Below are 12551 nucleotides of genomic sequence, written 5' to 3'. Positions count from 1 at the left end.
TATGCTCTGGGATATGTCACATGAAGTTTGTTTAAATCTATACATTTTTCACACATCACACAGCTAGCTTGTGTATAGATCAGCTGTTATAGTTACAGTATGTGTCGTATCTTGTGGAGGAGTATATGTCTACAACTCTCATTCAGCTAGCATGGTCTACAAGGTAAGATCAAACCATGGTGAAAATTGTTGGCAAGCTACATGTTATATGCCAAGCTACATGTTATATGCCAAGCTACATGTTATATGCCAAGCTACATGTTATATGCCAAGCTACATGTTATATGCTAAGCACAGATTAATGTTAAAAGCATTTCAAAATGGGACGGTCGCGTTTTACAGCTGTACGCTTATTACACGCGTTTGATGTGTCGGTTCAGTTATATGGCAACTCATAGCTTTAGGGAACTCTGATGACTTTTTGGAATACCGCATGCCTACTGTTGACGACACTATAGATCATAGTGATGGACACTGGATTACGTATTCATACCTAGCTATTTTTCCTGATGTTTTGTTCTGATGAATTTTTAGGTGAGCCCAGTTTCGTTTCATATTTGACTGGTAATTTTGGCACACTTTTGCCAGGCCTCTCCACCGCTGTGATCACCCCGTTCTAAATGTTCTTTTTTTCCCTTTATATACACACAACAGGGATCAACACTAACTTCTGTGTGACCCAGTAGCACCAAACCCGTCAATTATAATTGGGGTGCCCATGACAGCAAAAGACCAGCCCAGCTTACACATTACAAATAAACACAAACACAAAACGTAAGGTGGAATAAAACAGAAAATGTTTAAAGCAGTTGCTGGCTTTTGTGGTTATTTTTTTTTTTATTGACTATATAAAATTAAAAATATATATATATATATATTTCACCTGATGCCCCAACATATGCGCCAATACTAAAAAGAAGAGGATATAGGTACTGATGTACATTTTATTATCATGGTGTGTGCTACTAAAATAGATATATAAAAAAGGAGAAAAAGATAAATAAAACCAAGGAAAAATGTACCTTTAGAACAGACTAAGCTAACGCAGCAGCAGCAGCACTGCCCTCAGCTACACCTCTGCAGTCTCCTGGGAAACAAATTCATGCCTAATATAATTTAGCTATTCTCGCCTCCCCTGCCTCTCTGCTTTTAGAGATGCGCACACGGAAAAGATACGTTAAACGGCTGATTTGTAATGGAGTATCTTCATAGGCGTACAGAGGCCCTTTATCACTCCCATCATTCCTTTATCACTCCCATCACTCCTGTGTTCCAATGGCACGTTGTGTTCGCTGATCCAAGCTTAAGTTTAAAAGGCTAATTGATCAATAGAAAACCATCTTGCAACTACGTTACGGCAAGAACTGTGACCCCAAACCTTTGAACAGTAGTGTGTGTGTGTATATACCTAGATTAGATAGATAGATAAATTAGATATAGGTGGATAGATAGATTCTACACATAACATTTTCGCTATTCCAGTTTCCTAAAGGAGCCGCAGAAATATCTGGGGGGAAAAAACAGCGCTAAACCTTTTTCACTGCTAACACACCATGTCTCTACAGCACAGATTAATGTTAAGAGCATTTCAGAATTCACTTTATTTTTTCTAGAATAAACGTAAAACAATTTAAAAAGTGAGGATTGTGCAATACCCTCTTATATGTAATACTTACGTCTTTTCCACGGATCTGGTCCTCTGTCAGCTGCACCTCTATCAACGGGCGAACTGTAGTGAAGAGTTTCCACCAGGGCCAGCCCTTAACTCCCTTGTTCTTCTTGATATTTTTCTGGATGCAGCGAATGGCAAGCTCTTGGATCTAGAGAAAACGTAGCACAGGGTGTTCAGTAGTACAAGCAATCAGGTTGAAAGGAAGATGAGCACCAAGTTATCATACTGAATCGGGACCAACCAGACTATACTGAATAACACAAGGGAACAGAGGCTGGGAACAATCAAACAAAAACACATCCAGCACTCAGGACTAATGCCAAAGACATCACTAAAATAAGTGCAGCCAGAACGCCATGTAAGGGAGAAGGAGCAAAGAAAGATGGGGATCGAATGATGGCACAGCATGAGCAGGCTAGTGGGGAGGAGGGAGAGACACGCAAGAGGGGCTAACGGCAGAAAATTGAGAGGGGCAATGATGATAATTAAAATGTATAAAATAATAGCAGGAAGACAGGATGATGGCGGCAATAACCCAAATCCACCAGAAAAGCATACGATCTATCTTCTTAATACCACACAACTGTCATTCTAGAATGATCTCCACGCCAATGTCTTCTGCTGTGACCTTCTCCACAATCAAATCCTGGGCCAAACCCTCTCAAGTGAATAATAGATCGTAAGCTCACAAGACCTTGTATACTAGCACGTCTTTATGTGTGTTCATGTCAGGGTTAATTTTCCATTTTCACTCTATATTGTAACACCGCTATAGAATCTGCTGGAAGACTACAAAGACAATTTGGAAGCAATAATAGTAATAATAATGACCGCACAGACAAAATCTGAACAGGGTGACAAACGTGCAATAACAGACTCGACTAACACGGACAGATGTGCAGTAACAGACGTGTCTAATGAAGATAATGTAACTAAAATTACCCAGGCATATGCGCGGCTAATAAACTGAAGAACTGATGATAATGTAAATACAATGTGAATCAGAAAGTGGTAGATTTATGGTATTCCCTTTGAGCATGAACGTCAGAAGTCTATGTGATCTTGTCTTATTGTTCAGAGACTCAGTAGCCAAGAAGATGACCCCAAAGTAGCAGGACATTTTTATGAGGGAATCACTCGCAGGTAACTGGATTCCTCAGAACAGGCAAGCCTTGAACTTGGTCAGAGAAAATGGACCAGAAGCCACGTAGCGAAGCACATCAAAGGCATCAGAATATACAAAAACTTACGGGTCAGAAGAAAGATTTTTGGAGAAATAGCTACCCAGCAGCAAGATTTTCCTCTACACCGATACAGAAAAGAAGCAATTGATCCATCAAGTCTGCCCGATCTGAATCACTTTTTTTGTATCAGTTCTTTAGGCTACGGTTATACATATGCCAAACTTTGTTGAAGTTAAACTGAAAGTCTATTCTGGGCATCAACTTCTGTAAAGTAGAATTTTCTCATATTAACCCTCCGCTTTCTTACCGTCTTCTAGTTCTGGAACACTTAGTTTTATACTTTACATGTTTGAATATTTCTATCATCTGTCATCTCCCTCCGCTCCGCTACATACCAAGTGCATTACTTACAACTCTCAATGAGAGAGCGGCGTCACAAGGCAGAGATCACCTCGATGTTGCAGTGATTTAGACCGACATCGCTGACATAATGCAGAGATTTAATATAAAACATGTAGATGTATGACATTATGCTTTTATCAACAACGGGGGGGGGGAATCCAGTTTACAACCGTCAAACCAAAGGCCCTGCTCCTAGTCCGCATTATGTAACTGCAAGGCACTCTGGCTGGGTTTTGGACCAGGATGCCGGTGGCTGTGGGTGATGGGAGTTGTTTTCTGAACACAGCTGGAGAGTCACTCTATCCTGTTTTAGTGACAGACATGTTATTTGCTGCCGTACTACCTACATACAAACATGGATTTAAATGGCCTTCACGGCAAGTCTCTACCAGCTTATTTCATTCACTTTATTTTTTCACACCCAGATTACAACAGAATGCTTTTTGTTTATTTAAAATAAATAAAGGCTCCAGGCACTCAAGGGTTCCAGCTCAGGGAAGGACAACAGCAACGACGTTTCGACCTCACAATGAGGTCTTTATCAACTTTTTTTTGCTTGCCATATAATGTTCTAGGTGGCCACATTTATACATCTAAGTTTAGGACTCATCATTCTCTGTAATGGTAACACTTAGCGCTACATAACGCATTACGGTCAACCAATTCTATATTGTGAGTTGTTTAATAGCTTAACAGGGTTCTCGGATACAACAATCGATATTTTATTTGGATACAATAGTTTAATGTTTTATTTAAGGCTAATGAGGGTCACGCAGCCTACTTTCCCAAAGTCTCTATAACTAGTTTAACTCTTACCTTTAGCAGAAGACGATTACCTTTCCCCCCGGTGCTATCACCCCACAGCACAAAGCAATCCAAACATAATATACAGATGGACTAGCTTATAAACGACATGTCCATTTCCAGTGGTAGTGCAGCATACCTTCCCAACAATGACATTTATGTCTAAGTAATTACTATTCCTATTATTTATAAGGGAAAGACGACCCACAACCACGCAGATCCTACAGAAACACTACGAAGCCGTGTGTTTGGCCTACGCTGTAGGACAATGTTGAAGAAAAAATAAACCCTTCCATTGTTGGAGTATGATGGGGGGGATATACAATAAGTCACAGCGAGCTTTAACCCATGAGCGTGAGGCTGGCACACAAACCAGTATCATACTCACTCACTTTACACTCCACGCATTAAGCTAAAAAATGCTCTAGGAGGTAATTAGCAGTCTGGCTGCGTTTGCTACTTATTGCAACCATTTTGCCGTGAGTGAGATTAAGTATCATATTATATTTACACGAAAATGGCAATCATCAATACAACATCCGCCCTTCAACTGGAGAATGTGCATTAATACCAGCTCCATTAAAGCCGCGCAGCAGAATAAATCAGTATGTATGATCTAAGGGGTGAAACAAATTTGGAGATTGTTAACCATTTCAATTGGCACAGCCCATTGATACAGAAAGAGCTTAAAAGGAACCTCTAACTACCTCCCAGACAACAAACAATGCCAGCACTGAGAATGATTGTTATTCTACTGCATGATTTTCCAAACAGCCATGACTACTCAGCTTTGATTTAAGAGCCCATAAAACCTTCGCCCACCCCTTACCGTGTCAGACCGCGCTCAACCCCAAGGTATGTTGGCCAGCCTCTCCACAATCTCACTGCTCAAACCGTAGGTCAGATGCGGACTGGGCAGGACTCGTCCTCCCGGCACACACAGACGTCCACAAGGAAAACCCCCCACATCTGACAGCAAGCTGTAAACTTTTGTATGAACAAGGAGTTTACCATTTTAGGACACCAAGGAGAGGGGGTGAGAGCGACAGAAGGTTTCTATGGAAAGCCTGGTAGCAAATGCTGGTGTCGGCATAGATAACCATACCTTCCTCTTCTTAAACTGCTGTCGTGCCAGGTAACCTCTGCAAGCAGCTTGGAACAGGCAGAGGTTTCTCCGGGTTTGCTCATCCCTCTGTTCCTCGAGCTTCGTGAAAGTGCCTGCTCTGAAGAACACCTGCAGAAAAAAAAGAGGGGAGATTGATTTTAACGAAATGCTGCGTGCAGCAGACATCATCGTGTATTTACAGAGTTAATTCCAAACTACAGTCTCCACCTGAAAAGTCTAAATTGCCTTTAGGTTTCACTGTAAACAGAATTAATTCTGACAGGCATCTGCACGGCTTTGTGAGAGAGCACTGGGTCAAGGGAGGTACATCGTAAATTGAAAAATAAAATTGGGTGAATCGGGTATAAAAAGAAGTTCTGCCAAAATAATTATATATAGATTATATATATATATATATATATATATATATAAATAATAAAAAAAAGTAACTAGCCAATTTCTGAACAATTAACCATTTGTGTACCAGTGGGATACTCAAAGCATTTTGATCCTTGGGGTGTTATGTTGCCAAATCATAGAACATTTTGAACAGCAGAGCATCTACATTCACACGCCTTCGCTGGATTCAAGACATGGTGGCCAGACCAGGCAGTAACCAAGTTATTTCTAGCCAATCTGCCATAAACAACAACATCTGAAGGTTTAAATGATGCCAGAAGACAAAAACACATTTCTCCTAATAATGTTCCTCCACAAACAAAACTGGAAACCAGTCAGCTTCCATTTATTCGAAAGGTTTCCTTTCGCCACTAAAAGTTAAAATTGTAAGCCCCCCCCAAAGAAGCTATTTGCGCTCCTAGAGCTCAATGATATCGCTCGACAAAAAGAGCCACTGCCTACGCTGTTAACATACAGTCTATACATGGCACAATAAAACAGTAGTTTTGATCGCTTGACGTACCCAGTTCCTACCTCGAGTGAGTACCTCCGTCCTAGATCAACAATTGCTGTCTGTGACTGCGCCTACATTCGGTTATTCTAACGTAAGAGCCACTTCATGGTGGGATTAGTATATCACTGGACAATGAAGCACGCTCTTTTTTTCTACCTTCCAAACATGAAGTGCTGTTTTAGGGTCTCCAAGAACAGACAGACACGTTTTTGTTTATAATACCAGACTGAAGTTGAAGCAGAAGACCTTTATTACAGAATGGCAACACATTCAGGGGGGGCCATCTGGATTCCTCAGATTGACCCTTCAACGTCTGAAGAGTAGGCTAGGAGGCTAGTGAAAGTTGTGCCTGGCTGCATATGGACTTCAGAAAACAAAGAGTTAATCAGCATGGCCTGCGGCTCCCTGATCCTGCTGCTCATTTGCATGAGGAATTCTGCATGTGGGAAGCAACTCCTGCCCCATTCATAACGCCAGCAAGCAGCGAGCCCAGTGCGGTTTTATCCTAAATCCTGGCAGCGCATTGTGTGGCTGTGAATAGAGACTGGGTCTTTCGCCGTTACCTCTGGACATGACCCAGATTTTTGTCGGTTTTGGAGCAGAACTGCATTCTTTCATTGATGTGAATATGATCTGGGTTACACATTAATTAAGCTATAAAGATCTAGCATCTCTCTCCTAATCAGATATGTTCCATGTGATAGCCCCCCACACACCAATGAGAAACAAAATAGGTGGACGGGGACACTGATGTGGGGAATGAATAAAGGCTGGTCCGTACGTTCCCAGAGACTATGAAACGTACCTCCAAGTCATATAAAGTCAAAATAAAGCTCACTACATGGATGTAGCTTTGTAAATCCTATCCCATGTAGCAGAAACATACATTTACACAGTAATTACCAAACAGTGTTCACAGATCATTCAATCAAACAAAGCTAACTAAAAAGTACTTCCAATTGGGACACATCTATGGTCATTCCTGTACAAGCGAACGTTACATACCGCCGGGTCATTACGATATCACTTACCCTGCTCAATCCCATATGATAACTGTTCTTCTCTAGATCCAGAGACTCCAAAAGCTCTTCAACAGCCTGCAAAAGAAACACAAAGCAATGTTTGTCCTGTTTCAGGTGGCACAGTTCCCAGGATATTACAGAACATCCCTTCCAAAAACAATCCTCCCGGCGGTCTTAAAGATGTTGTTTTGTTTATTATAACCAGTTCCATTAGGAGTAGCTTAATAAACGGCCGCCGCGTTAAAGAGAAATCGCGCCTCCCAAATTAACAGGGACCTGCCATAAAGTTGTACGCTTTTCTGCCATCGCTCCGACGTTTACATACTTGCAATCTTCTGATACATATTTGCAAACTTAGCGACACCGTGTTTCAAGGTGCAGCCAAGTGCTACGGCGGAGTGCGATAACATTTCTCATTATGTGATGTGACAGCCTTAATACGAGTTTCTGTATAAACAGAAAAAAAAAACCTCACAAAAATAATTGGCTATTGTTAACGTTTAATATTTTTATTTATTTGCGGCATTTACGGTTATCAGAGCTGTAGCCGCTTCTCAATTCTGTTTCTTTATCGCAGGAAAAATACACACTTCTGAAATTTACAATTGTATTCGATTGCATGCAGTCATCTGCAGCATGATATCACAACACACCATCATTAAAAAAATCTGACACTAATCGACATCTTGGGTTCATTATGGAGACATTTGAGGGCACGGGATGTAGTGTAGAGTTATGATGGTGGAGGTGTGATGCATCAGCAAGATGGCAGCTGTCACATAAGGCATAACTCCGGTTGCCGTATCAGCCTTCCAGCGGAAGCGGTAAAGGCTAAAACAGTGAAGGAATTAAACATGCATGGGATAGGCATATGGCTATCCTGAATCTAAGATAAGATCAAGGACCGATTAAGGTCTAAATCTCTACATCAGGAGAAATGGGCAGACTAGATGTGCTGAATGGTTCTAATTTGTTGTCACATTCTATGTTTCTATATTAAAATGGTACTGTCACGTCTAAAGTGCTGACCTGTAGTCTGTGATATGTATCAACCACAAAATAAGTCAATTATCTGGTATACACCCCACATAAAGTAACGCGAATACGGTAAATTTAGGCACAGCAGGAAAAAATTTATGTATTAAGTAACGGGAAAAAATATGAATATGACGGGAATTGGAGTTAATCTGGATAGGAGAGTTCCCCTTTAAGTAGTAAAATGAGGTTTAGCTGGATTATCCTGTACCATCCCGTACCATCACACTCAAACGGTTGCTATTCTATACTTTATACAATTGAAATGCTATCAAACAGATCCTAGGTTGTAAAACCTGCAGTAAAATGGCAGTGAATGTGTTCCATGGCTGAGTGCATTTTATTTCACCGCACCTTCGCTAGATGCTGATACATAAGGCAGCCCTTTGAATCTTTCTCTGCTATCCAACTGTCATCCCCGCATCAAATAAAAGCGTCTTTGATAATGCATTACCTCCACTTGATTGCTGGAGAGTTTCACAGTACGATGCTCTTAAAAACACAACCGTTCTGAACACAACTGAAAACACACCCTTGCATTGCTGAACGCGCTACAATTAACTACTGAAGCTCTACATCCCGACAAAAAGGTCAAGCGCAGCCGCACAATAATAACAGATCTGTACATCACGCTACCAAATGCGTAAATCAATTTTATATTTTATATTATATTTATAAGGAACACAAAGACACAATGTTATCAGCACAAAATTAGCTAAAAAATATTGTAATCTAGAAACACAGTAAAATATAAAGAATGCATTGTCAAGGGCATTTTGTATCCTATGTAAAAAAAAAGGGGAGCCATATAAGTACAGCAGTCTACAGACATTTATATATAAATAAGAAAGGCGGACCATAACCCATAGAGCTTACAGTCTAAGTACCCTGTTTAAAGTGTATTCATAATATGCTTGGAGGTCAGGTGCACTTTAAGAAAAAGCATCTAAAGAACACAAGTTCATGCCTTGTCATACAACTTATACATTGTCTATAAACAATGAAATAATAAGCCAATTAAATACACCAGTCCCGTTACTGCAAACTGCATCCCAATGTTAAAGGCAGCCACATGTTGGGCAATGAGAGAGAACACGACCCCACGAGGAGTACAGTAGAGGACAGCTCCTTGTATACATCCGATGACAGGGACAAAATGCCCATCACCTCCCAGCCATTTCTCAGTTGGAAACGAGAGCGGGCTCTTAAACGCTCCTCGTCACGACTGCAGCAAGAAGTGGCTGCTGTCTGCTGATTTATAATAGTCATAAGTTTCCTGCCAGGAGAATATACTTCACCGCCACAAATACATTCTCATCGGTACAACACCGTGTGAATGCGGAAAGCTGGATCTTCACTTTACCAACTGTTGCCAAATGTAAATCCAAGCAGAAAGACGTAGCCTTAATGCTACTTTGACCAAAACAGATTTAAGGATAACTCAAAAACAAAAAGAAACCCTCTTTTGTTGCTAGATATCTTTTCTTATAGATGATATATAAATATTTTTTTTAAAGTACTAACTGGTTCGGTCGTGGCGTCCATTTAACTTTACATATAGTTGCTGACTAAGAAGGTGATGACCCAACTCTGGCAACCAACCAGCTGTTGTTGACCAGAACGTCTATTTTCTTATGCTAGCTGGCCAAGTATAATGGGAGTTGGAGATCAATCCGTACTATGCACAGTAGTAAAATACTCTTTATTCTTCCCAAAGAGTTTTGCCCAAGCGAGCTTCTAGCCAACATGAGTCAGCAGGAGCACTGCAGACAAAATAAGAGCAGCACAACGAGCAGAAATGCTATCCAATCCCTTTTTCTCTGTGAAATGGTAGATTTCTCCTCTTTAATCACAGATGGTTATGTGCGCAGGTAGTAATAATACTACACATTACAGGGATATGAAGCACAGTCTATGAGATGGAGTCTAAATGCCAGCATAATAGACCTAGAACTGCCAGCCGGCTGAAAGGTGACAGCTACTCATACACGTTCTGCATTTAACCATTTATTCGGCACAAAATCTATCAGAAGCCACATCCAAGGATTTTCAATGTATTTATATACAACGCAGAAGTGCACAACATAAACAATAATTACAGAAATTCTGAAACAGTTGGTCTGAATTACTTCTAGTCAAGCAGGGGTAACACCGAGTTACTAGACTTTGATCAAGCTTAATATGGAAGCAAATTATCATCATCTTTTATTCATAAAGCTCTAACAATACACACAGCACTTACAAGACATACATTCATGGGTGTGACAGAACTAGAATAGACAGACCGTGACAAACCCGATACATTAAAGAGGGTCCTGCTTACAGTCTAGGGGATGTTGATTATATTGGCTAATGGTTTTCGCTACAGTCCTCTGTGATAACCTCTACACATTAACAAACGAGACGCACTTTGCACAGAGACCTTCATTAGTCCTGTACTCTGGTTTACGAGAATGAAGAAAGATAGAGACTTACTGTCATCATAGACAAAAGCTATGTATGAACTAATTCTTTGAGATTAGCCAGGTTTAAATGGAAACCTGTATATGTATTAGAGGGACGCAGGACTCTTAAAATGAAGAAACTCTTTCATATTGTGATCAAGCGTGATTCACAAACTAAAAGCTAGACCATAAAATGCAAACTCATATTTCTGTGTTTTTCCCCCACAATATGTGCAGGAAAGCCCTAATTCTAACGAGGATTGCTACCACATACCAACAAATAAGAACCAAGAGAACGTGCAACGCTATCAACTCACAGCACTTACTCTGCGTTCGCACACAGGAAAGACGCCGCTGATAAAACTGCTTTCGCGGGCAGTATTTCCCACATCAACAAATATCATCAGACATCATTAACCAAATCTAAAGGACCTAAAATGGGAGCATTTTGTTCAATCAAAGCCCTGATAAGATGATCATTCTGTGTATACAAGCTTATTTCTGAAAGAACACAACGTACGTTCAAACCCACGGGGACAAGCTGTCACTGGAAGCAGAGGACTGTATCAGACGCTTCTCCTTTCAAATCGCTACTACGATTTTATTTAATGCAGCATAAAAGCCAGTAATACATCATTAAATGTTAGCTTAATACTTAATAGCCAATGCCGTTCACATTTTATATGCCTTAATTCAAGATGGATCCTTTAGGAATAGGTCTTAAATAAAAAAGACAGTCAAGATACCTTGGGACTGAGGTTCCTTCAAAACCTAACCCCTTAATAGTTTACCACAAACATTCTGCTGCAGCCACCTTCTGATGGCAATAATCAAACTGTCTTATAGTCTTATTCTAATTGTGATGTCGAGTCTTTAGTCCAAGTTGATACCTTTTATTGAGCCAGTTATTGTCGTCGCCCCCCCACTACCTCCAAGTAAACTCAAGCAAAAGAAATTAATGATTCTTAAACAACCAGGCCTGATTTGAGCCATCCGTGTTCAACAGAAATCTGACTTATGTTCTCCATTTGATAAGCCTAAAGTTGGCAGCATATAAGATTTCAAAGTCCCATCACGGCCCCCTAGAAAACTGTTGCACAACCGTATCGAAAGAGTTACATGGCTATAAAGCTACAATAACAAAATGGAGCTGGATCTGGAACAGTAGTGAATCTTCAAAGAGCTCCAGAAAGATTATAACGTACCCTAGAACATCCTCAGATTTGCAGGCATATCTTTCTTCTTAGCTGAAGCCAGTGTCAAGCATGGGGTAGCAAGGCAGAAACCACTACACCCCAAGAAGAACATGAACGCTCAAAGGATGTGTAAAAATTTTACTGAAATGTAAGATTTGGGAAAACTGACAGATCTGCCTAGGATAGGTGGTCTAAGCTCTTATATCTAATACTGTTCTGAGCGATCATGGGTTGATTCCTTCTAGCCCTAAAACTGGTGAGGGTGTAATAATCTCTTTCTGCCTGTATCCCAAGTAAATGAGCTGTGAAACTAGATTTCCCAGCTAAATCATTAACGGTTAGCACTAGCATTCAACTGGGCCAGACACCACAAAACATTTGGAGCAACCAAAAGTATATCTCCAGCGTTACTCCACTCCATTATCTTTGGAGCCTACAAATTATAAGGAGTTACATTTTCGCTACAACTTCCACACAAAGGCAAACATCAACCCATAAAGTGCAAACATACAGATTTCTGGGATGTACTTAAATGCGAAGTCCCAAGGAATTTTATTTTTCCACCTTGACCGTGTAATACAGTGGTGTATACAAATAATATAGGTAAGCACTGACAAAACAGAGGTTTTAACGCTTTTAAATGGGGAACTCCCACCAAATATTTTCTTTACTATTATCAAATAAACGCATGTTTGTGAATAAAGTGGTGGGTGTTACATTCTTGCAAACACACAAGATTATTTATATAAACACATACATATACATATATATAAT

At 40.3% G+C, this 12551-nt stretch overlaps 1 protein-coding gene across 1 annotated transcript in view; it reads right to left on the bottom strand.

Moving 5' to 3' along the window:
* The window catches only part of MYO18A (myosin XVIIIA), a 141624-nt gene that overhangs the window by 39910 nt on the left and 89163 nt on the right, over nucleotides 1–12551 (bottom strand). Inside the window, exons 21-23 of the mRNA XM_053457050.1 lie at nucleotides 7112–7177; nucleotides 5168–5296; nucleotides 1677–1820 (exon numbers count right to left, since the gene is read on the bottom strand). Coding sequence (XP_053313025.1) covers nucleotides 1677–1820; nucleotides 5168–5296; nucleotides 7112–7177 — 339 coding nt within the window. The remainder of the gene's footprint in view (nucleotides 1–1676; nucleotides 1821–5167; nucleotides 5297–7111; nucleotides 7178–12551) is intronic.

The sequence above is a fragment of the Spea bombifrons genome, chromosome 2 (assembly GCF_027358695.1).
Source record: "Spea bombifrons isolate aSpeBom1 chromosome 2, aSpeBom1.2.pri, whole genome shotgun sequence".
NCBI classification, from domain to species: Eukaryota; Metazoa; Chordata; class Amphibia; order Anura; family Pelobatidae; genus Spea; species Spea bombifrons.
Note: the sequence above shows the minus strand (reverse complement) of the source record. Positions and strands in the feature narration are given on the sequence as shown.